The sequence below is a fragment of the Carassius auratus genome, chromosome 46 (assembly GCF_003368295.1).
Source record: "Carassius auratus strain Wakin chromosome 46, ASM336829v1, whole genome shotgun sequence".
NCBI classification, from domain to species: Eukaryota; Metazoa; Chordata; class Actinopteri; order Cypriniformes; family Cyprinidae; genus Carassius; species Carassius auratus.
The window spans coordinates 12,607,267-12,633,235 of record NC_039288.1 but is presented as its reverse complement, the minus strand read 5'-3'; the positions used below and the strand labels follow the sequence as shown (position 1 = coordinate 12,633,235).

General features: G+C 36.8%; 2 protein-coding genes and 1 pseudogene across 2 annotated transcripts; 1 reads left to right on the top strand and 2 right to left on the bottom strand.

Moving 5' to 3' along the window:
- Positions 1-1,358: 1,358 nt before the first annotated feature.
- Positions 1,359-9,072, bottom strand: c7b (complement component 7b). Its single transcript, XM_026234875.1, has 18 exons — positions 8,938-9,072; positions 8,178-8,242; positions 8,010-8,085; positions 7,772-7,913; positions 7,157-7,298; positions 6,927-7,065; positions 6,708-6,842; positions 6,373-6,616; positions 5,675-5,788; positions 5,402-5,568; positions 5,080-5,308; positions 4,254-4,425; positions 4,082-4,169; positions 3,829-3,961; positions 2,948-3,136; positions 2,779-2,872; positions 2,484-2,665; positions 1,359-1,666 (listed from the first exon to the last, which is right to left on the bottom strand). The coding sequence occupies exons 2-18, from the start codon at positions 8,240-8,242 to the stop codon at positions 1,497-1,499; spliced, it is 2,481 nt and encodes an 826-aa protein (XP_026090660.1). The 5' UTR covers positions 8,938-9,072; the 3' UTR covers positions 1,359-1,496.
- A 135-nt stretch (positions 9,073-9,207) lies between these two features.
- On the bottom strand, positions 9,208-15,475 carry LOC113064227 (succinyl-CoA:3-ketoacid coenzyme A transferase 1, mitochondrial-like; annotated as a pseudogene).
- A 587-nt stretch (positions 15,476-16,062) lies between these two features.
- On the top strand, positions 16,063-25,937 carry LOC113064226 (growth hormone receptor-like). Its single transcript, XM_026234877.1, has 9 exons — positions 16,063-16,776; positions 18,951-19,036; positions 22,854-22,989; positions 23,187-23,353; positions 23,678-23,862; positions 24,136-24,277; positions 24,373-24,463; positions 24,775-24,844; positions 24,931-25,937. Exons 2-9 carry the CDS (start codon positions 18,961-18,963, stop codon positions 25,729-25,731), a joined length of 1,668 nt encoding a protein of 555 aa, XP_026090662.1. The 5' UTR covers positions 16,063-16,776; positions 18,951-18,960; the 3' UTR covers positions 25,732-25,937.
- The last annotated feature ends 32 nt before the right edge of the window (positions 25,938-25,969 follow it).

Sequence of the window (25,969 nt, the reverse complement as noted above, 5' to 3'; positions counted from 1 at the left end):
AATTTCCTTTTGTGTTCTGCAGAAGATAGAAACTCGTACAAATTTGTAACAATTTCAGGGCGAGTAAGTGATGACATTAATTACAAATAATTACTTTTGAATGATTAATAATTAATATTTAATTATTAATATTTGCATGTAGTTTCAGTTGGCTCACAATTGTATTATAAAGGTATGCATTTAAATGCATTTTTTTATGGATGAAGCACAATTTCATGCACAATGTGACATGTCTTTCACAGGCAAAATGTGTGCTTTAATGATTTATATTATATTATTTATTATAATGACTTTGAGTCAAGTTCCAGAAAAGGTTTTCTCCAAACCCACAGTACCTGATGGCATGACGATATACCCAGAAAAATGAGTTACAAGTTGGAAATTACGTCATGCTGTCCTGCATGTGGCTTGGGCTCTTCAGGGCATCAATATCACACGTGTGGGAAGAGTCTTGTTTGGGAAACTTTACAATTAAGTATTTTGACCATGTGTATCCTGCGGAAATTACAGCAGATTTCTGTGTCTTTGACGCTGACAAGGAGACTGCTATTATGATATCCCTCTGTGCTTTCCATGCTGACCGTTGTCATGGAGACAGGTTATACTTTATGAATAATGGGCTGTGCAAAACTGACGCAGGCAGTCCGGACTGGGCCAAATTCAGGGCCAACATATCTAAGCAGAGCTCAGCGCAGGAGCCCTGTGGTTCAGACACCAGTTACGAGTGCGAGACATGCTCAGGTACAGATCTGATCAATCCAATCCTTCAGTAATGTATTATTTCAGAATCATAGCATCTTTGATTTGTACTCAATTTAAATAATCCAGCATTGTCTTTTCTTTTTAGTATCAAAAATATGCGAGTGCAAAATCCTCAGAGAATATTCAAAAGATGAGAAGCAAATGTACTGCCTGAAAATTGTGAAAATTTTAAGCACACCGGGCTTGAATCTGTGCTTCATGGCTGCCATGAAGTGCAGCAAGATGGAGTTTGAGCTTCTGCATGAAGGTCCTTGCACAAGTTCCTAACTGTACACCAATGAAGAAATTTATGCTGAAATGCTCACTCATTATTGATTTATACAAATAACACATTATTGCTTTATAGCCACTTACAGCATGCTATTCAGGTTTTGTTTTAGCAACCTGGATATTGATTTGGAACAGCACAATAAAATGTTATCAGACTTTCAGATATGTTTTTGTATTTTCATCTGTTAAAGCTTAAGTATATATTTTTGCAACATTAAAATACTTTCTTCCATCCCAGCAAATGCAGAGACAAATAAAAATAAGCCCTTTTTATGTTGATTACACTGAAAAGTGTAAATGTGAGTTTGATCCGCTTGTCAATCACATTGCCCACAATTTAAGAACCGTTTTATTAATGAATGTGCACTTATTTACAATATTTTTTTACATATATTTTTACATATTACTACACATTAAAGTAAAAAAAAATCATATAGTTGCAACAAGCAATTGAAAGAAGTTGTTTATGCCGGACAATCCCCAATGCGGAGTACTGTGATGTTTTTGCCTTGACATCTCCAAGCTCCTGCCTCACACTCTGAAACCATCTCAGGAACTCCGCCCATTAGAGAGACACACAGGTGGGTGGAGTCATCTGAGCAGTCCTCAGGATCTTTACATTCACATTTCGAACCTGGGGATACATTTACGTGTTTTACATACAGTTTTGTTTTTCCGTCTGAAGCATAAGTGAGCATTTGAACCTTCTGTAATAGTTGCATATGAGTCCCTCAGTTGTTCTCCGTGTGAAAAGATGGATCTCAAAATCATACAGTCATTGTTGGAAAGGTTTTAAATCATAGACTGTATAAAAACAGGTTCAAATACATAAAAATACTAAAAAAAACAAAAATCTAATAATGTATGGGACCTGTGGAATTTTTCTGAAGAAGATCAGGCAGTTTAACTGTCTTAACAGTATAAACATGGGACTCATGAACAACTATCACAAAAAAATAACATGTGGATGTGGATCATCAAGGTAACTGACAGTACTAAGAATCAAGGGTATGCAAACCTTTGAACGAGGTCATCTTTATAAATTCAACTATTGTTTTCTCTCTTTAAGAACTTACTAAAAATAACATCCATTTTGTATGAGCCCACTAATTTTTGTAAAATATCATTTAGCAGATTCTGCAAGCTCTATGTAAACTTTTGACCTCAACTGTATACATTTATGCACTTATTTTCAAGCTATGACTTTTTCTGCACAAAAGGGAACAGTTTCAAACCAATGAGATATGACTAAAATGTCAAGAATAAATATATATTCCATATCTGAAATACACTAAGGTGTACACTATTTTTGAAAGATAATGAAAATTATATATATATATATATATATATATATATACATATAAAATTTTACACATTCACACACATACTGTATGTATACACACCCACTTTTACCCTTTTAAAAAGGTTTTGATGTTTTACAAAAAGCCTACCATCACATGTCTCCCATTCATGGCAGTCCTGACATGATGTGAATTTGGTTTCAGGCCAACTGCATGCACTATCTTGTAGCAAAGTAAATGTTTGCCCCAGACACTGCAAGGCCCCAAGCTGGCAGATGCTCATTCTGTTCACGCGTCCAGGACGCACAGAGCCACAAATCTGGAATGACATCCTGATCAACATCAGACAGAGATTTGACATTAATTCATGCTGCTTTGTATGGCCATTATTCCTTTTTGTATCGATAATTCATTTTGTATTCAATATCATAACTAATAAACTTACATGCATTCATATGGCATTTTGCAAACACATTGGCCCTTGGCTGGTTTTTCCCATGGTTTGCAGAACAGGCTTGGTTGACTGGGCACTGCTTCCACTATTCAGAAAAAACACTATATGTAATAATTGAACCAAGTGCCTCCATAGTGTTTATTAAGAATCTACAGCCTACCTGGGATGCATCGGACACTCTCAGGTGTTGGATACCAGGTGAGACCAAGACGGCACATGATTTCTGCTTCGCCTTCTTTCTGCATCCCACTTGGACATGACAGGGCCACACTTTCCCCGATCAGATAAGCTTGTTTTGAGGGTGTTGCAAATACATTACTCAGAACAGCTGGAGGATCACATGCTGTTTCTGGCGCACAATGAGAAGAAAATACATTTAAAGAGTGAGTAATCACATAGAAATGCCTTAATAACTGCAGAGCAAAGTTCTGACAACCATCCAAAACACTTCAGATTGACTCATACAGCCAATAAATGAATAAATACTAGACAAAATATATTTTAAATATATGCTAAATATTTGTTGTAAACAGTGAAGCTAAACATATTTTTGAAATTGAACATTCAGCTTTCATATACTTCAAAATGTATTTCAGGGGAAAGAAAAAACATTCCCAGTATTACAGTAGCCTACATTTACGCTAAATAGAAATTTGGATGGAACAGCTTACTAGAGATCAAAAGTAAATTTATCATATTTTAATCGTTTTTATATATATTGGAACATTGTGTATTATGTTCCTTGCTGATTTTTATTAAAATGTTATACGTTCACACAAGTTATATAGACAAATAAAGTTTTCCTTCAAATGTGAAATGTGATTATATTTTCTTGGATTTAAATATATGGAGGGCAAAATGTTTTTAAATGCTTAAAAATACATTAAAAAAAATTATTTTCAAAAATATATAACAATGTTATATAATAATATAATAATATATAAAATATAAAAATATAAAATATATACAAATATAAAATTTGAAGATATATATTCTTGTTATATGGGGAATTTTTTTCTTTTGTAGTTTAAAGAATTTTACTTTTGCACTCCATGGGCGATATCCTCCAGGTCAGGTTCTCTGTACACTCAGCGACTGGATTGCCAATGTGATCATGTCCGTCCGTGCAGGTGTACTCAATCTTACTGCCTACTGGATAGGTGTCTTTAGGGTCCTGAATACATGATGGGTGAGATGTAAAACACATGTCTGTTGAAAGTTTTGTGTATTGAAATGGTTTTCACTAATGTGTGTACCCCCCACCCCCAGTTCCCTTCATTAGGGAGACAATTACCAAAACAAATCCATTCATCAAAGCAGGTGGAGTTTTACATGTCTTTACTGGTGTCACTGAGGGATCAAAGCAGTGGGGCTCCATCATTCTAGAGTATGAAAAACTGTCATGAGTCTAGGTCTGAAAAAACTAAATCTATATAATTGTTGATCGGTAAATTGTTGATCCTCACTTGAGGTGTTCAAAATCAGGGTCCTCACAGCTTTTACGCTCTACAGTCTCTCCTATGCAATTCCTGCCTCCATTTCTTGGAGCAGGATTATTACACAAACGAGTCCTTGACTTTTGACCCTGAGAGCACCTACTCCAGGCAGACCAACAGCTCCAGACTCCTTCAATCACTCCTATAAAGCAGGACATGTTTGACATGTTTGAGACAAGATGAACAGGCTTGATACTTTCAACAAATAAACTGCTTTCAGTAATATTCTACTCATGTAAAAATTTACACATAAAATGCTGAATAAATGATTTCGCTGCTGACTCTTTAACGTCACAATAAAAAAGGAAATCTTATCTGCATTTATTGTTAATGTGAGTAGTGAGCAGGCTGTATTGAATGTGTTGCAATAAAAATTGGGAAAAAATGATATTGAGCTGTTCACAACAACTGCAGAAGAACAACATTTAATGCAACCGGTGAAAAGCGTCTCATGATCAGATTAGTCTTTTTTTGTGTGTGAGAATTACAGCATATAGTGTAGATTATTCTGAATCCTTAACAAATTAGTACAAAGTGTAGTCTGATTTCCGAACTAATAACTTATCCACAAGTTGTATTAATGAACAGTTAAAATTCAGCAAAACTGAATAAATCTGACTTACTTAATGAACTACAAGTTTTCATTATTTTCAGAAATTTCTATACCCGAAAAAAACTTTTTGTCTATACAATTACTGACTTGATTGTTCAGATGACAGTGTGCCATGGAATATACAGATTTGCATTTGAGTTTATCTGTAATATAATAAACAAAAAACAAAACAAAAATTCTTACCCGGCTGTTCTCCAAGGACATGGCCATTCTGGCAGGCATTACCGCTGGTGCCTGGCCTGCACACACAGGTGCACGCACCATTAGTGAGCACAGCCATGCCATTGCTCTGACATGGTCTGCAGTGACAAGGGCTCTGATCCTCCAGATAGGCCTCCAGTGCCCTCTTGAGGTGGAGTTTCTTCAGCCCGGCACATGGCACCTCTTTTACCAATTCAAACAGTGGCCGCAACTAGGAATATTACACCATATAATGAATGCTTCTATACTTACTTTATACTTGTTTTACTATGCAGATGTTTTTGATGTCTTGATTCTGACCTACCTTCTGTTTTATTACTTTAGGGTACTCCTTCACTGATCCAGCCCATTTGGAATACATCTGTTTGTTACTGTCAGGGTTTTCCAAATCTAGAAGACTGAGGCCGGCGATATAAGAGGGATGTCCTCCGATAATGTCTGTTTTTACTGGCATCTTATGATTTCTGTTCTCTGTAAATCATTTCAAAGGGAATGCAGCACAATCTGTCAGGTCGTAACATTCAAGTCTGATATTCAAAGGACATTAATTGACAAAGAATCAGTCACTTAGACTAACCGCTGGAACTCTCAATTGTCTTCATTAGTTTCGTACACGTGGTTTTTTTCTTTTTATAGAAGAGCCGCCGCTTCACACGTGTAATACACTGGTGGAAATCAATATCCGTTCTACCTGCATTAAAAGAAAACTATATTTAACAAAATTAAAGATTCACACATACCTCTTACAAAGGGGTTAATAGGAATTGTGGTGATTAAGGAACTCTAAAATTTGATGGTCATTCTGGCATCCATCAAACAAAATCTGGACTGAAACATGGTCTTGACTAGACTTTTTAATACAAAAATTAAACTTCATTGATGGCTGTGGGCCAAAAGTATGGTGCATTATTTCTGAATATATTATATTAAAATGCATTAAATTTTAAATTAAAAATGAAATAATTAAACAAAAATATAAATAACTTTTGTTGTGGTTTTATATTTAATTTTATATTTAATTTCAATGCAAAAAACAAAAACAAAAAACCTGTTAAAACACAAATATTATTCAGAAATTATACAATTCAGTTACTTTTTTTTCTCTAGTGATATGGCAGGCCAAACTGAACTATGGTCATCGCAGTCCAACGGTTTTGAATTTAAAACCATTAGAAATATTTCTGCCATAATTTAATATCCTGCCCATATAGTTCATATGCCCTTATAGAATATCACAACTAAATTTTAACAGAGGAAAAATGGAAGTTAACATACTCATCTCCATCATATAACTTGCATCCAGCTCCAGCAGGCTGCGATACTGGCCACCCAGAGAGCCCTCTTCCATGTAATGTGTGCCGTAACGCTGTATAAAGAATCTATAGGCTGATGGGTCATATGTGCTGGGCAGGGCCAACAGATCCTTCCAGAAGTCTTCAGATAGAGGGAGGTACTCAGGTGCAGTGTTCTGAAACTGAGCCACCTCGACTTCATTTCTTATTATCAGAAGGTGATACGCCTTTGAGACCGAAAGAACAAAATTTTAAATCTAATCCAATCTTATATTGTTTAGCCTTTTTTACAGTTAAAAATACTGAATCCGTCATTACCTTGTCCTGTTTCAATTTATTATGAAAGGTTTTATGATCATGACCTCCTCTAATATTTTTTCTTTCCTCTTCGTGCCTCATGTAGGACCAGGAACTGTTATAGTACTCGTCAGTGAAATCATTTTCAACACTGACCTGAAAGGAAATAATAGAAACTGTTATATTATAATAGCCTGTAGCTATCATTTAGTGGAGATGGGCCTATAATTAAAATTTCACCTGAAAGCTATATCTGAGTAGACTCCGTGGAAGTCTGTAGAAATCTCTGTGGTCCCCGCTAAATACTTTCCTGCACTGTCCACCGAAGCTATGAGTGTTGATGACACCGGCTCTCAGCTCACCCGTCAACACATCAAACCTAATGGATGACAAATAACACTGAATTGTATTTGAACATGAATATTATATTTGTACAATTATTTATATTGTGTATAAAAGCCGTATTTTACCCTCTTCCTGTGAGGTCAGAGTTGGGCGGTGGCTTTTGCTCATTACACACTATAGTGCCACTGCCACTACAGCGCTGCTCATCTAAACCATCTTCACAATCATGATCCCCATTGCACACCAAAGATGGACTGATGCACTGACCTATAAATAAACAAACCAATGAAAACTGTAAACTGACTGCAAACTGTCCACACAAATTCAATATCACAGCCAGAAAAAAATCACTCTGGATCCCTCTCATCCAAGTTACCCCATCTATGAACTTTTGCCATTTGGCCGGCGCTTCAGAGCCACAAATCAGTTAAATGTTTCCCACTTATGCAATAAAAAATGTGCAATATCCTTATATTTATTTCATTAAAAATGTGCAATATCCTTATATTTATTTGTTACCTCTCCATCCTAGTACATCCCTGCATCTTACTCAGTTCTATTCCATTATGATCTATAGCACAACTTTTTATACAATTTATTTATTTGGATTTTTTTTTCTGTGTGCTGTTGTTTCTTTGCACCGGAAGCTTATGTCACTAAAATAAATTCCTTTTATGCGCTAGCATACTTCTCAATAAAGTTCTTTCTGATTCTGATTTTGATTCTGAAAAGTGACCTACCAGATGTGCAGCGAAACCTGTTTCCGCATCCGGCCTGTAGAGGGCAGGATTTCTTTGGTGAACAGGGTTGTCTCTGGGTGGCCTCGCCTGTACAAGAGCTACCTCCAAACTGAGGGAACGTCTCCACGGGACGCATTCGAACCTGAGAGAAACCCCCATTAGGATGTCAATCATTCATATGTGGCCACTGTTATACTCTTTAAACCTGCTTCAAACAAAGCTGTGTTTATGTGCTTACTTGTGTCTTGGTACAGCCGTCACACTCTGACCAGTCCCCATACGGTCCCCACCTGCAGTTTACTGGCTGCTCACACCTTTCATAACAAAAGTATGCATAAGAAAGGAAATTAATAATTGCAAAATGTCCAAACATTACTTATTAACTTAATCTTAATGTAGCACTCACCAAATATAAGGCAGAAACGTGAGAAGAACTAATAAACAGGATCTAACGTTAACAGCTGGGCACATCTGAAAACATCATTTATTTTAGAATTATTTAAAGACAGTATATAATTATTGTTTTAGAATACGTTTTTATTTTATTTTATTATGTTTTACTAGTAATTTACTTAAACTTACTTCAGTTGGTTAAATAATATTTCTAATATTCGTTTAAGTTTTTGAGTCTAAAGTCCCTTTCACTGTGATAACTACAAGTTTTTTTTTCAGCTGTAAACAACAAGGCCGTTGAATACTGACAGCCAATCAGAATCGACCTAAAGCGCTCGAGCATTTAAAGGCAAGCGACAGAAGACAAAAGTGCACGCTCAAATCAAATAAGAGTGCGTTGGTGCGTCCGCTAATTTAGTTATCTTTATCGTTTGGTTTTTGTTGTGAACGGGCCTTAAGTTTTTCATCTAGGTAATATTTTTTATTTTATGTAAATTCCTGAAAACGGTTTAACGACATGTTAAGTTGGCTTGAAGTTGGACGTTCGATATTCGCAAATGTAGGGAGCGTCTCTAATGTACGATACGACACGTTTCTAACCTCAGTAGCATTTTAAGAATGACTTACAGTCATACAGTCAAACACAGCCAACTGTAAAGTGTTCATGTAGGTGTCAACTATAAATGCACACCTTTTAGAATCTAGCCTTGACTACCGTGCCATACTTTGCATTTAATTTATTTTAGCTTTTTTTTGAGTAAACAGCTTCTTACCTTAATGCTCTAGATGCTGAAGACTAGACAGATTGTGCGTTTTTGCAGATGCAGGGATGGGAACTGCTCATATAGGCTACAGGAGCTTATGACATCATTCTGCCTAGGTCAGGAATTCCCAGCATGACTCAGCTGAGGGACAGTTTGTGCTGGCTTGTTTTCCCCCATGCTGACTTTGCCAGTTTATCTTGCATTTCTGGGATTACAGTGTCACCATTTCACAATCTGGCCTATAAATCTGTCAATTCCAGTAAACAGTATGTGTATGTCGTTTTTGTCTAATTAAAAAACAAACATGCGGTTCATTAAGTATTATTAGGAGGATGGTGAAATAGTGTTTTGTCCTAAACCCCATGGAACACATAGACCTCTGTCTTCAGTCAGTTGTGCAATGTTTGTTGTTCAGATTGATGACCAATCGCAGAGTGACACTAAGGGCAAAAGTTGTACTGAGCAGAGGGCCACTGAATGGCTTGTTTTTATGTATCACAAAAAAAGCTTTGTTCATTTGTTTTGATCTATTTACATTATTGGGTTGCATCTTACAGTAATGAAATGACTGTGTTGACAAAATAACAAAAAAAATCAAAACATCACGCCAACATTTTTTATTTTAAACCGGGGCAAGAACAAATTAATCAGTATCAAATTTTAGAGGCACAGTTGCATTATTTCATGCTGATAAGCTTTTGTTCTGTACTTGCAAAAATTGACATTTATAGAAATGCAGTTACCTCCAACAACTATTAACACTTTTGATTAAAATAAGTTTCAGTCCATAATAATGCTTAATAATATTATTACAAAAAAAGTAATAATTAAAAAAATATATTAAATGCATTCAGATTCTCATCACTTGTGTTAAAATGGTGTAATTTCAGAAACAATAGTTTGCCAATGTCTTAAACCAGGGGTCTCCAAACTCGGTCCTGGAGGGCCGGTGTCCTGCATAGTTTAGCTTCAAACTGATGCTAATCAGATTGAAATCAATCACACCTGAACCAGCTAATCATGGTCTTCATATACACACTAGAAACTTGTGTTGAAGTAAGTTGGAAATAAACTCTGCAGGACAAAGAATTGTTGAAATGAAGGCAGTCCAGTCCTTTCTCTTGCTCTGGTCCTGTTTCAGCATACTGGCAGAAGGCCATCAATATAAATCCTCAGTATTTCCTCATATCTGCCACATTGGTCATAAGTCTTGAGACACCTGAAAAATACCAGAATGACTGAACTGACATATTTCATATACTTATACACAAACCTTTCCCACAACGTTTCAACAGCTATATGAATAATTATAATTGCATATAACTTTTCAGCACAGCCACCATTAAGTAATTCAACAATCATGACCGAGACAGTCCCATGTTATTTTATTTTATTTTTTTTGTACACTTCATCGGGTTGGTGTCCGTCAGTCTCACCTCAAACTCCGTCCCAGTGCATGCTTTGATGTCATCCGGTATCAGTCCTTCCCAAATCTCAATGAGAGTTAAACCCTTGTTCTTGTCGACATCAAACACTGCCTAGAACAAGTGACAACACACATCAATCATCCTTCCTTAAAAAAAGATGCAAGGTGTTAAAAGGTTTAAGTTTTACTTACCTTTTCAGTGATTATACAGTCAACAGACTGTTTTCCAGTCAGAGGAAGTGTGCACTTCTCTAAGATTTTATGCTTCCCACCCTCTAAATAATTTTTTTTACAAAGAGAGACAACAAATGTTAAAACATAATGACAGTAAGTGAGAGATTAAAGATTCAGTGTATTGTACCTTGGCAGAATATTCCATAGTGATGACTGCTTTTGTGGCAGTACTAGACACCAGATCCATTGGACCACCCATTCCCTTCACCATTTTACCTTGAGAAACACATGGTAACCGAGCAAATGAAAACATACTTTCTATGATGGTGATATTACAATAATAACCTGCATTGCTCCTAACATGGTCAGGTCAATGTGACCTCTAAACATAAAGATATAAAAAGGGGGAAAAAAATGAAAGAAACATAGGGGGATCAAGACAAAAAAATGTACCATAACATTTGCCCAAATTGGTGCACATTTTTCAATTTTCACACTAAAAAGAACCCTCATTTCAAGTGAGGTTTGGATGTAGTTTATTCATAGACGACTGATGCATTCAGACACTCACCCTCTGATCACGGCAAAGGATTCATCGCTGGAGAAATATGCAGCTCCTGGATAAATTGTTACTGTCTCCTTACCTGAACACACACAAAGGCCATGATCTGGGTTGTAAAGGAGTATTTCATTATTACTGTATATTATATAATAATTCTAATAATTCATTTCTAATATAACATAAATATAGTATATTTATATAATGTATATCATATACAATAGTATTAATATTATATCTATATTGAACTAAATAACTAAGCAGAAATATTGTATGTTGTGTTGACTCCCGTGTTTTTTCTTGTAATTTCTAACTGTCATCAGCTTTATTGTTTACATCATGATGTGTGTAATCTGTACATTATGTGTAAAATGTGCATGTGTATACTGTGCATAACAAGCATATTGATTATTCCGTACACCTTTCATACTGTATTATAGTCATTACATGGCTGCAATAATGGTGGATCTCGCACTAAAGATTTTCACTCACTGCTACACTTCTGTATTTGGAGTAGTAACAATTTGATCAACAAAACATGAAAATATGATAAAGTAAAAGTAATAGAGGTCTGCACCAGAATTGATTTAATCAGGATCCACTTCACTGTCTGTTTGGATAGGGACCCTAAAGTAAACGAAAACAGGGACTGGAAATTAAAAAGCAAAAATTAGCTTGAAAAATGACTTGCTCAGGATCTTTAATAGCGGAAACTCACCAGTCCCAAAATTGTATTCTCTCTCTGCAAGTGGACGGTGATTTCAGGGCTTATGTAATTGCTGGCCAGCATAGGGATTCCAATGCCAAGATTTGCTGAGAGGGTTGTCAAGGTATGTGGGAACAGGACTGTTACAAACTTTTACATTTTGATATCTATCATGTCGATAGAGATATCTGTGGTCTGAAGGATACCATCCATCCCATCCTCAAACTCCATTGCAGCTCGCTGGATGATTCTCTCCCGGGTAACATCCAGAGTCCTGTTTCTCTTTCTTGCTAGACTGAACCATCCTTTTCTATAAACAAAAGCAGTCCTAAACGTGACCTACACATTCTTGTAAAGTTGACAATGTCATTAAATGTGAGAAGAATTAAATAAACAGCTCTAAATGTGAAGATCAGAGAGGTTTAATTGTTTTTCTCACCTCAATTCGTCTTTCATAGCTGGTTCCTTCCACTACTCGGTCTACATATATGGAAGGAATGTGAATGTCTTCAGGACCAAAACTACCTATATCAACAATCTCCTCAACCTGCACACCAAAGAAAGTAAATTTTGGCTAACTTTGGCTGCTTTACACATAGGCTGGTTAAAATTACGAGTTGTTTTCCTGTAAAAAATGAATAATAATAATAATGTTCAGCAAAGGTAAAAAAATTTTTTTTGCCAGTAGTAGGATCTTGAATGATATTGATATTGAAGTAATAATGTAAAATGTGTTAAAGTGTCATAAATTAAATAATTTGAATACACAAACTTCTTGACCTGAAAATAAGATTTCCTGCTTTGTCACATTTCCAGGCCTTTATCAAAGCAAAGTCATTCCTGATGGCTTTCTCCATGACATAACTCTCGGACCTGGACCAACCAATCAAAGGACAACAGTGTAGTGAATGTTACAGACATAATTCACTATTGTTAAGTGTAGTTCTGTACACTGTGTTCTGCATAACTGTTCAGGGATCGTGGTCCCTTTAAATGTTCGGAATGCGTTATGATGTAACACGACGGTCAGCGCCATTGTTGAATTAATCTGTTTTTGCTTAAAAATAAACGAGACACGCATTCGTGTGCTCAAAGTGAGAAGTTGTCCCTTGCAAATTACTGCAATTTACACAACAGCTTAGATATATGCATGTCATTTATTTTTATTTATTTTTTGAGAGTGAGAAAATTACAGCAATCAACAACAAGTTTTGACAGTACTATGCTTTCTGCTTTCACGTTCAATGGCAATGCTGCTATCTTTGTTGTATTTTATGGGTGATCCACCCTCCTGGATGAGAGTGCCATACCCAGTGGGAGTAAAAAATGCTGGGATGCCTGCACCGTCAGCCCGTATCCTCTCAGCCGTGTGCCCTGGGATAGAATCAAATCATTTAAATAGTATTATAGTCGATGTGAATGATTGTTTGCAACCCTTTTTTGGGGTATCATACGTTTTATCTGTTTGGTTTTCAGAAGCATACCGAGGCCAAAGTTATCAACCCTGCCATCAGAAACAATCACTTAGTTATTTAGTCACACATGAAATCACATTATACACTATGGTGTTCCTTCAAGCCTTGATTCTTGAGGCCCTCTTTCCCTTTTCCCCTCTTTCCTGCCCATTGACCCAATCAGATTATTTCCCAGTCTTTGTGTGTTTAAGGGTACATGACAGGAACCCGTTGTAAACATCCCAGTGAGTTCATCCACATTAGGGAATCCTCTGGAAATGCTGTGTCCCTTCACTGACTTTACTGGCATGTGAATTAGAGATCTCTCTTACCCAGCATTTTGCTCTCAACTGTGATGTCTTTTATTCCTGTTTTCAACAGGCCGCCGATTAAATTCTCCGGGATCCCACACAAACCAAAGCCTGGGACAAAAAAGGGAAATTGAGCACACACAGGGCAAACATCATGTTCTATGTGCAGGAGAGGATATCAGGGGAGGAAATAACTCTTAGCTGTATGAAAAACTTATCAGATATGACTGCGTCCCAGCTGTGCAGAACTACATGTATAGAGGCCACATTTCAGTGGGCACATGTTTTGATATGGATACGCATTAAGTTCATTATACCTCCAACAAGAAGCATGGAGCCATTAGGAATGTCCCTGACAGCCTCTGTGGGGTCCGAATAAAAACATGCATTTTTCAGTAATGTTAATAATAATAAAATGTTTGTTCAGCGTTATCTTGTTTTTAATAATGTTCTCAAAATATTTGCACAAAAACCAAAAATAGTTTTTTTTATACTTATTTAATTATTTAGCAGACACTTTTATCCAAAGTAACTTAGAAATGAGGACAATAGAAGCATTCAAAACCAACAAAAGGGCAATAATATGTAAGTTGTACTTTTGTCTAAAGTTTTTTTTTTTTATGTTACAAATGTTTAGGTTATTCAAATGAAGGTTTTGATAATGTTTGCAAAATTGGAAAAACAATTGACAGTTCCTTTAACGTTTGCATAAATAATAATAATAATAAATAATTAACACTAGGCACTATAATACAGACTATGAAATAAAACACTACGTGTTGATGCTCACATGTAAATATAGCTTTTTACTTCAGGGAAAACTTTAGCTCTTTGAACACAAGTTCAAAGCAAACAGCAACGTATTCGGAAGCTAAATGTGAATTATACAATATCACCCATATATTAATTTTAATGTCTTATTAGTGCTTTTGAAAAGAGCTGCTTTAATAAATAATTAAAAATCAAAGCATACTGTGATTTTAATTATGCAAAATTAAACATGCAGTATGCCAAGCTTCATGCGTCACAAACAACCTGACAGCACAATTTGGACATGTAGACATACTGATAATCTGTGCAAACATCATTGCTATTCAAACAATCAATCAATACAGTGGAATTTGTTGATTTTAAAGTCTATTTTACATTTTTATTTTAAACCTTTTTTTTATCTGTTCCTTTGTATATGCAAAATATATAACTTTACAAAGCTAATTGTTTGAAAGATTTGCATCATCTCCAAACTGATTGTAGAATAAAAGTACTTTAGAAACAAAGATATTCAAGCATTGGCATATATTTATTTTAGTTCCATCAAACATTGCAGTAAACACACATAAAGAAATAAACATCAATGAATTCAAATTAATCTGAAACATAAATTGATGCAATTATAATCACTTTCTATTTTTTTTTTTTTTTTACTTAATGGACCCTAAATTTAACAGTTACTTACCTGACTATGATGATAAATACATCCCTGGGGTGTTAATGATATTAGTCTGCCTCTGAGAAGAGTCTCTGACCTAGATAGTAATCCCTGAAATGAAATTTTCAGAACAACTTAAACTTTTTACTGTAAAGTAATCACTGTCTACTAAAGAAACTGGATCAATCTTGCTCCGTTTTAAAATAGGGCAAAGGGTGGGTGTTGGGACAGTTTGAAGAGTACTTTTGCACTGTGTACTCTGCTTCCATACATCAATAGAAACGAAATGCTTCAAAATCATAAACCACAGTTTACATCAAGTTAAGTCTGACAGCTGTTTAGAAATATCTAGACTTCCACAATAATATTTGGAGTGGAACATTTAAATTCTGACAATGGACACAACAGACACATGGTTGAGTTAATATAAAATATTCGTTCTGTCTGTCATCCTGAGATTTATGAGAGTTTAAAAGTGGATCATGAGATTTTACTCAAAATCGGGTGCAGACAGGGTACCACAATTTCAGAAGTGAGGAGATATATATATATATATATATATATATATATATATAACTGAACTGAACTGAGTTGGACAATTACGTCACTGAAATTAGCTGAATTTAAATAAAAAATGACTGTTTTCTATTGTGCTCTTGCATTATCACACGTTTTTCCTATTTAACACTAAAGCTGCTTTGACACAATCTGTATTGTAAAAAGTGCTATATAAAGGTGATTTGACTTGATCTTTAATTAAAAAATAAAATCTTATTTTTAATCGGCATTTACAACGAATGTTCATTAGTGTTTTTGCTGTTAAAATTACTTTTCAATGTAGTAAAATGTAACATCTAACAATAAATAAACTGCAATAATCTAACAGAAAGACAAACTTTTGAATTCTCCACTTTGACCCACAAACTTTTCTACTACTCGTTTGTTTTGTGAATCTCTACTATGTTGGACTGCAAGACCCCTTAAACACGTGCCCCACTCCTGTCACGTCACGTGTACCCATTTAGCTCTGCATTGTTTATCATATATGTTAGCGCTTGCCTGTGAGTACAAAACACCACAAAACCTGCCAACAGCAATTAGGAATAAGCACGAATTCGATGTCTTTCTGAAAACCTAACTACACAGTTTCTGATTCTGAAAATGTTTGTTAATATTTGCAGCTTTAGGGGAGTGGAAATAATCTCAGCTCTGACCGCAAGGCTCGATTGATATATTCCGCTGTATTCTTCTAAAAGCGCGCGATTATAAAGATTAACACGCACGTGAATACTGGTGTAAATAAATAAATAACGTGCGTAGTGTACCGTTTTTCATAGTAAAGACTAAAGTTAGTTGTAGGAAAACACTATGACGCTTATCAGGGCGGAGTCCCGTGCAACGTTACATTTATTATTTTCGCATGCGAAACTCTACATGCAGTAAACCGATTAAACCTTGCTGCTGTATAAGGTTTACTTTTAAGCTCCCTTCGCAGGGTGCTTCAAGGAAAAGTGGCGCCTTTCTTCGAATGTGCCCTAGAAAAAAAACTATTACGGATGCTGGAGCCACATATCCAGAAGTCTGAAGTTCTGTCAGAAACGTGGGACACGTTTTAGGCTAAGGGGCAGAAGAGAAAAGGTGTATAATTTCTGATGCTTGTTCTAAAACGTTGATAGAAGATATAAACTGAACGTGCTACTATCACACGAAGAAATCGAGCTTCCCTGAGGAATACTTTCACAGAAGTTACGGATCCTCGTTACTAATCTGAATCACACTCTTGGAAAAGGTGAGTTCAGTGCAGAACGTGCGATTTATTCACAATTTTTTCGATTTAAGCTGTTGTGGAAGATTACCATTATGAAATAAAATTTTAGGGGTAAATCAAAAAAGCATATAGTACAGATTTATCATGTAAACGTGTAATTTTTAATGCATGTATCACTGTTTGGAATACTTATTTGTTTACGTTTTGCTTATGCATGCATTATAACCAATAAGGATTAGTTTAAGGCTAATGTTACATCACAACTGAATCGTTTTCACGTCGTGTTGTGGCCAGATGTGAATGATTAGGCTGATATTCAATGTTTTAAGTTAAATATTGCATATCCGCATGATTGCGAGTTTGATATTGCTCTAAACAGTTTTTTTATAAAGTTATTAATATCGATTATCGTTGATTTTAGACATATTCAGGCCTTTTAGTTTATTTCTTCTTCATGAAAATTACATCGAAATAAACCGACCTTTCACAAGCTTCCAGAGTCTCAAAGCAACACACGAACGAAAAACCGGACTGGAATCCGGCTATGAGTGGAGCGGGGCAACTGAGATTTCTATTGCTCCATTTTGAAGGGCTCATCCCTATTCCCTAATCTCTTCGAATGTTTACCCTTCAGAGTAAGAGATTCAAAGTGTGTAGGAGACCTTGGAACCCACTTCTGCATCATCTTGCCAATTATGGAGGCGCCGTCCATCGTCACACAACTAACACATAGAATCATGGAAACAAGGTGTCCAACATCTGTTGTACACTGCGAAATCTTTCATACCAAAGGTCCCTCTGAAGTAGCCAAGGGGTCTGTTCTTCGTACCTGGCTTAATACAGATACAGATAATTCGACAGATGTCAGATCTTTTAATCCCAATAACTGATCTCTGGCTAATTTGGTTCTTCAAACAAGTTAGCAGATTTGATTAAGATATCTGGATTACGTTGTATGAGATTGCTCCATGTTGACATGTTCATTGGGAACAGCAGATATATCGATACTCGAAACCATGATCAGCAATGCAGTGACTGGCTGGCGGCAAGACAGTAACGTAATGACATCATATAATTAAGATCAAGGAAACAGCGAGCATAAAAGTTCTAATAGATGTAAAAAAACTATGAAAAATGTAAATGTTTTTTTTAAATGATTTAAATGACTCTTCAGTATGGAAGACATGATTGCTCTTAGTTTGAAATGCCCTTCGGAGATGGATTTCTCTCGTTTGGAATGCAGTGTTCCACTCCCTCACGGACTAGCTTCAGCTCCACTCCGGAATTTCCAATCCACCCACCTCCAGAACACTAACAGAGATCCTGAAGAAACACAATTTTTTAACTTTAAAAACCTGCTTCTCGCTGGAGGCAAAAGTAGACAACTTGACATTATTTGTGTGAAAAAAATACTATGTGTTAACACTCTCCACTCACAACCTCTGAACTGGAACGCCATGAACACAGGCAGGTCTACAAATGGAGAGAAGACCCAGTGGACAGAATGTACTACTGTAATACTATAAAGACAGTTGTTTGATTGATAGATAGTCCCTTGTTGTATTGCGGTATATAGTTTAACTGTCATGTTAAATAATAAAGGCACGCAGACTCTCACAGACTCCTTTCAGGAATCTTCATATTAAACACACAGCACTCCTATTATCAACTTTCTAATGAAGCATTTGACATTGTAGAACAGCCTGTACCCATTTTATCAAGGGCTGAGCCCTTCACCCTCAGTGAGAGTTTATTATCGCTGTACTGCTGCACTGTGTGTGAAGGCCATTTAAATCTAATAGAGAAGGGTTGTGATCCGCGTGCAGTTGAAGTGCAGAGTCAATAGATGGATTTCTAAGAAGATGTTTTCCAGAAGCTGGCTGGAGCAAAGCCATGTTGCAGAGAGGATGTATTTCACAACCGCTGGCTAGAGCCTTTGGCTTAAAATGGATGTCAGAGGACTGTGTTAACTGTGATTTCATAATCCTTTCAGTATCATGGAGTGATTCATTTCCACGATTAAACAAATGAATAATATAACTTGGTTATTCAAATAGAAAGGGATTGGCCTAACACTGCTTGAATTGAATCTGAGTAAAGACCATGGTGGTTTAGATCCATTAGCTGGTGGTTGCTTCCATTTTTAGCTATGTTGTTAACTGATTTCATAATGGACCTAATTTTGGTTTTCACAGGAACTAAATCATGGAGACTGCCCTTCTCATCTGTATCTTGTTGGCCTGTGCTGTGGCAACACAAACTGTGCCTCCTACAATACAAGGTTTGCAGTTTTTATATCAGTTTCATGTTGCGGTTTCAATGTTTTGCACTAACATGACTTGTCTGGCTTGAGAGGTTAGAAATGTCTGTCAGAAGTCTTCCAGTGATACGTCTGCCATATAATTGCCATACTTTGCCACTTTCAGTGCCTTCTTTCCCTACATACTCTTTTAAGAGCCTGTTGTACAATAGTTTAGTCAAACAAAAAGAAAACAGGATGCTTTCTTTAGAAACCCACCCTCTCTTAGTAGGGGAGCCATTGTGAAACAATAAGGCAGCTCCTTGGCTTTCTGCAAATACCCATGGAGTCTTAAGGGCCTCTGCATAATACACATTGTTTGACATAAAATAAATCCATTATGCAAAACAGATTTTTAATAACAGAACTCTTAAACGCAGGCTACAGAGAAACTGTATCTTTAGTTAAGCCCACAGATAAAATATTAAAAGGCTGAAATTTGAGCTGGAACCCAGATTTATCCATGGCTCTTTGGATGGAGTTAATTAACAACTCTGCACACTTTTATTTCAGCTTTTACAGCTGCACTCCGGTTCTTCACCAGACCATTTTTAAATGCTTTCGTTTTGAAGTACTGTCTTTTGATCGGCTCTATCCATTATGAGTTCCATCAAACAGGTTTTCTGCTCCATTTTATAGAAGTGGGCTGCAGTAAGTGGGAGGGAGTGCATGTTGCTATATGAAATGGATGGTTAGCTTCACACTATTACTCTGCAGGTGCTATTTGCGCTTTATATTAGTTTTTTATGGGAACATAGAAATGACAGCTCTGATTCATTACTATCCTTTATCAGATAGATTATTATTAGTTAACAAAAAATACATGCATACATAGAGTATCTCACAAAAGTGAGTACACCCCTCACATTTCAGCAACCATTTTAGTATATCTCCTCAAGGGACAATACTATAGAAATGAAACTTGGAGATATTTTAGAGTAGTCGATTTGCTGCTTGTATAGCAGTATAGATTTACTATCCTCTGAAAATATCTTAACATACAGCCAATACAGCCATACTGTCAATATAGCTGACGACAAAAAAGTGAGTACACCCTAAGTGACAAAAAAGCCACGTCTATTCATCATGTTCATATTTTTGCCTGCTTGACAGGACCATACAATTTTGTGTATGTTGTATTAGAGCAGTTAAGATTTGGTGCTTTGTGTACAATTCTCTCGCACTGTATGCTCAGCATGGCACCTCATGACAAAGGGCTCTGAGGATTTAAGAATTAGAATTATTGCTCTCCACAAAGATGGCCTATGCTATAGGAAGATCGGTAACACCCTGAAACTGAGATACTGTACAGTGGCCAGGGTTATACAGAGTTTTTCCAAGATTGTTTCCACTAGGAACAGACCTTGCAAGGGCCGCTCAAAGAAGTCGAGTCCTTGTACTGTGCATCAAGTGCAGAAGCTGGCTTCAGAAAACAGATGCATGAGTGCTGCCAGCATGGCTTTAGAGGTTGCAGAAGTGGAAGGTCACCTTTTAAGAGCTCTGAAAATAGGCCACATGCTGCAACAAGTCGGTTTGCATGGCCGTCGTCCCAGAAGGAAGCCTCTTCTGAAGCTGGCTCACAAGAAAGCTCGCAAACAGTTTGCTGAAGACAACCTGTCCAAGAGCAAGAATTGCTGGAACAATGTCCTGTGGTCTGATGAGACTAAAATAAACTTGTTTTTGTTCATCATGTGTGGCCACACCTTGGTGAGGAGTGCCAAGAAAATTGTATCTTGCCTACAGTCAAACATGGAGGTGGTAGCATCATGGTATAGGGCTGCATCATGAGTGCGGTTGGTGCTGGGGGGTTGAGCTTTATTTAGGGAAACATGTACTGTGATTCTGGAGCAGAACATAAGGCCCTCCCTTCAGAAACTGGGCAGAATGGCAGTTTTCCAACATTATAATGATCCCAAACACCGACAAGATGACAACTGCCTTGCTAAGGAAGCTGAAGATGATGGCGTGTCCAAGTATGTCTCTAGACCTGAACCCTATTGAGTTCAGGTGTAGAGTTCAGGTGGAGAAGCACTATGTGTCTAACATCCAGCAGCTCCGGGATGTCACTATGGAGGAGTGGAAAAGGATCCTAGCAACAACCCGTGCAGCTCTGGTGTATTCCATGCGCAGGAGGATTAAGGCAGTGCTAGATAACAATGGTGCGCACACTAAATATTGACACTTTGGACACAGTTTTGTCTACTCACTTTTGTTGCCAGCTATACTGATTATAATGGCAGTATGATAAGTTATTTTCAGAGGATAGTAAATCTATACAGCTATACAATCAGCAAATTGACTACTCTAATATATATATAAGTTTCATTTCTATAGTATTTTCCCTTGAAAAGATATATCATAATGGTTGCTGAAACGTGAGTGTCTCACTTTTGTGAGATACTGTAAATATAAATACAATACATATATATATATATATATATATATATATATATATATATATATATATATATATATATATATATTAATTTACATGGCCAATTTAAAAAATGAAAAAAAAAAAAAATCCTTGAGCACAAGTGTTATTGCAAGAACCTGATCAAACTCAAAACCAAGAGACTACATGTTTGCAAGTCAAGCAGGTAATTTAGCTCTGTAACTAACACTAATACTGATACATCAGTAACCCCAAGCAGACACAAACCAATTGTAATGATCTTCACTCTGTATTTCCTAAAAAAAAAGAAGAAAAAGAACTGCACAATAAGAGATGATGATGTAGTAACCCGTGAAACACTGGCAGTGTAAATACAGATTGTGCTGTGGTCTATAAATAAAACCTCAATAGTTAGTCAATTAAAGTTTTATCAGTATTGCTGTCTAAATGCAGTAAACTGAACAGCTCGGGAAGATCCTTTCAAAGATCTTGCAGGCAGTAGCGGTGCACTGCCACTCAAATGCTACTACATACGAAAAATAACAGCAAACATTTCCAGGAAAACACAGCTCACAGTTATAGCCCAACTGGGATTTATGTTACATCCTGTTAGTCCAAAGCTGGTTTATACTGAAGGACATTCACATAATGTTGGCCTTTCTTCAGAATATTATTCTAGTTGTAAAACATTTGATCATTCTCATCGGTGCTTAAATAAAGTATAATAAATAAAGTTAAAAAAAAAAGTATATAAAGTATTAACAAATCAACCTTATTCCTTTATCATTTATGAGTCATTTAAAAAATATGAAGCTATAGAATTGCATTATTCATATCGTCTTTAGAAATAATTTAATAATAATTCATTACATTTATATAGCGCTTTTCTAGGCACTCAAAGCGCTTTACATTGTCAGGGGTATCTCCTCATGCACCACCAGTGTGCAGCATTCACCTGGATGATGCGACGGCAGCCATATTGTGCCAGACCGCCCACCACACCAGGTGGAGAGGAGACAGAGTGATGAAGCCAATCAGCAGATATGGGGATTATTAGGAGGCCATGATGGTCTGAGGCCAATGGGCAAATTTAGCCAGGATGTTGAGGTTACACCTCTACTCTTTTCGAAAGACCCTGGGATTTTTAATGACCGCAGGTACTGACCAGGCTCAGCCCTGCTTAGCTTCAGTGGGAAATCGGTCTTGGGCTCCAGGGTGATATGGCTGTCGGCAACAACTATTTCATAATTCAATTTCATAACTAAATATTTCATTGCTGCAAATGCAGCAGATGTAGTGACACATTATAATGATATTTTGTTCTGGTCCTTCAGACTTCTTGGAAGCATGCCTTACAGCAAGTATGTTCAACAACAGCAACATTTCTTTCACCTTTTTTTGCAGGTCAGACTTCAACACGGCCTCATCTGACTGGCTGCTTCTCACGAGAGCTGATGACTTTCCACTGTCAGTGGGAGACTGGATCCCTCCAGAACCACACAGAACTCGAGGATCTGAGTCTTTTCTACATGTTAAAAAAGTAATTAGTAACACATAACATCACAGAATGAAATGCACTATTGATACATAAAAAATGCATGATATTCATTATTATTTGTTAACACAATTCATTTGCACCTGCAAGTAAAGAGTATGAATACAATCAGTGAAGCAGTTAAGTTGTTAGACAAATGACTGTTCTTCTACTTAATGATCAGCAATTTCTCATGTCTGCAGGGATTCTAAGAAATGGGTGGAATGTCCAAGTTACAGTTCCATAAAGAAAAATGAATGCTACTTTGATTCCAGTAATACCATTATATGGTACCCTTACGTGGTCCAGCTGCGTTCACGCTCTCTTGATGTTGTTTATGATGAAATTTCCTTCAACGTGGAAGACATTGTTAAGCCATGTCATAAACACAAATCCTGACTGTTTTCTTCTTTCTTGGCATGCCTTCAAGTACACATTCCCATGTGGCAAAATGGTTTTCAAATTATTTTCACATATATTTTTCAATATTTCAGAATATACAAAAATGTATTGCTAAAATAGATTCTGATAAATATATTTTCAATAAGTTTGTTTCCAATGTTTTTTTTTTTAATGCTCTATAAAATGCTAAGCATTCCCACCCTCCTTGCATATATCTTAATTACCTTTTCCATTGTGTTAATGTGCAAAATATTTGCAAGCATGTCTTCATTGATGTTCATTATTTTCTCAGTGTTTCCAGACCCACCTGTGGGACTGAACTGGACACTTTTGAAAATGGGCTCAACTGGCTTAATCTATGACGTGGTTGTGAGTTGGGATCCACCCCCATCTGCTGCAGAGAATGTGAAAATAGGATGGATCTTGCTGGTATACGAGACACAGTACAGAGAAAAGGGTTCAGAACAGTGGAACTCAGTGAGTCTCACACAACGTTGTGCAATTAGCACCACCAGATTTCTAACAAGCTCCTACCGAGTAATAGACTTGAAGTCAACAGTCTTTCTTGAGGAGTTCCTCTGAAGCTTGATTAAAAGTGATTTCTAAGAACACTCATGAGTCGTTACATTTGATTCACCATGTTGAAGACTGTGACCTGGATTTTGTAGCCATAATAAGACGCGTTTGGAGCTCATTATCTTCAAGGTTGGAGTGTTATGAAGTGTCTTATTCTTGTTTTTCTCTCTACAGCTGAATAATGGCAAAGACACACAGGCGCACATCTATGGTCTGCAAAGCAGCATTGAATATGAAGTCAGAGCCAGGGCAAAAATGAGAGGCTACAACTTTGGTGTCTTCAGTGACTCCATCTTTATACTTGTTCCTAACATAGGTCTGATTTAAGATCTACCTGTCTGTAGATTTTGTAAGGAAGTTATTTAAAAAAAATAATTGATTGATGGTTTAAATGTCCTGTTTCAAATTCAGAATCAAGAATTCCTATTACAGCTGTGTTGGTCTTCGCTGCCATTGGTATCGCAATTATTTTGATGCTGGTGGTAGTTTCACATCAACAAAAGTAAGTACCTGTTATATAACCATGTAAAGGAAATCTGTTGGCATTATGTATGAATACAATGATTTCCTGTGATATTTCTACACAGCCCTTCATTAGTTTCTTCCGTCCTTTCCCTTTCCTGCTGAACCTGTAATGTTCTACTGCATTTTTTTTATTGCATTGCAAATAAATTACACAATATATAACTAATGAATTCCACTTTTCTAAATTCATGATCTGAAAGTCATGACAAATATATATATATATATGTATATTTGTCTTTTCAAAACTTCTAATCGCATAGTTATCGTCTTCATTGTGGCTTGTTATAGGTTAATGGTGATTTTCCTGCCACCAGTCCCTGGACCAAAAATCAAAGGAATTGATCCTACGCTTTTACAGGTATTTGACTTAACATCCATTTTTGTAGGACTTTGAGGGTGTATTCTACAAATGAAAGCTTTTCTTTTTGGTTTGTTTCTTCACAGAAAGGTCAAATGAGTGAATTCACGTCAATCTTAGGCACCCAGTTGGGCTTGCGGCCAGAACTGTACAGCAACGATCCATGGGTAGAGTTCATGGAGGTGGACATAGACGAACCGCATGACAGCCAGGAGGAGCTCCTCGTCTCTGATTCGCCTCAAATGTCCAGTAGTTTCAGGGATGATGACTCAGGTCGGGCTAGCTGCTGTGATCCAGACCTGTCAGATCATGATCAAACTGATCACCTACATCACCATTTGCCCAGCAACCATGATGGTTTCCACCCATTGACACGTGCACAATCTGGGCCAGAGCAACCTGCAGCTGTCTGTCCACAAGACACAACCTGGTCAAACAGCCTTTACTCACAAGTGAGTGATGTCACTCGATGTGGTGAAGTTGTGCTTTCTCCTGAACAACAAGAAATTCGGAAGGATAAAGACCACAATAAAAGGGAAGAAATCCAACAGTTGGTAGTGATTCCTGATGAAAGAGGCTACACCTCTGAGTTTGTTGCCAGCACAATCAGCACCAACCAAAATAAACCAAACCCACCGGCAGACCAATCACAGAATCAAGAACCACACAGTGCATTCAGAGACCTTCAAATCCTGAGCACTGAAACAGTTACGTCGCCACAGTCCACTGCATTTCCCATCCTTGCACTGCCTACCAGTCCAGAGTACACCATGATAGATGGCGTGGACTGGAAAAACAGTCTCCTCCTGAAACCTAATACACCAACCGCTCCACAGAAGGCAGCGGTGACTTTGCCAACTCCTGAAGGGTACTTGACTCCTGACTAGTGGTCAACCAATATATTGCCAAGGCCGATATATCGGCTGATATTTGGCATTTTTAAATATCGGCATTGGGCAATACGTTTTTGTGCTTGGCCGATGTGTTCGAGGCGGACTTTTATTTTTACGGTGCTGAGAGTGGCAGCGCTGTCATTGAACAGTTTGTCTAATAATCAGATAGAACTGTTGAACAAATTAATTAAAAGGTATACAAAAAGTATTATAATGACCGATTTTATATTAT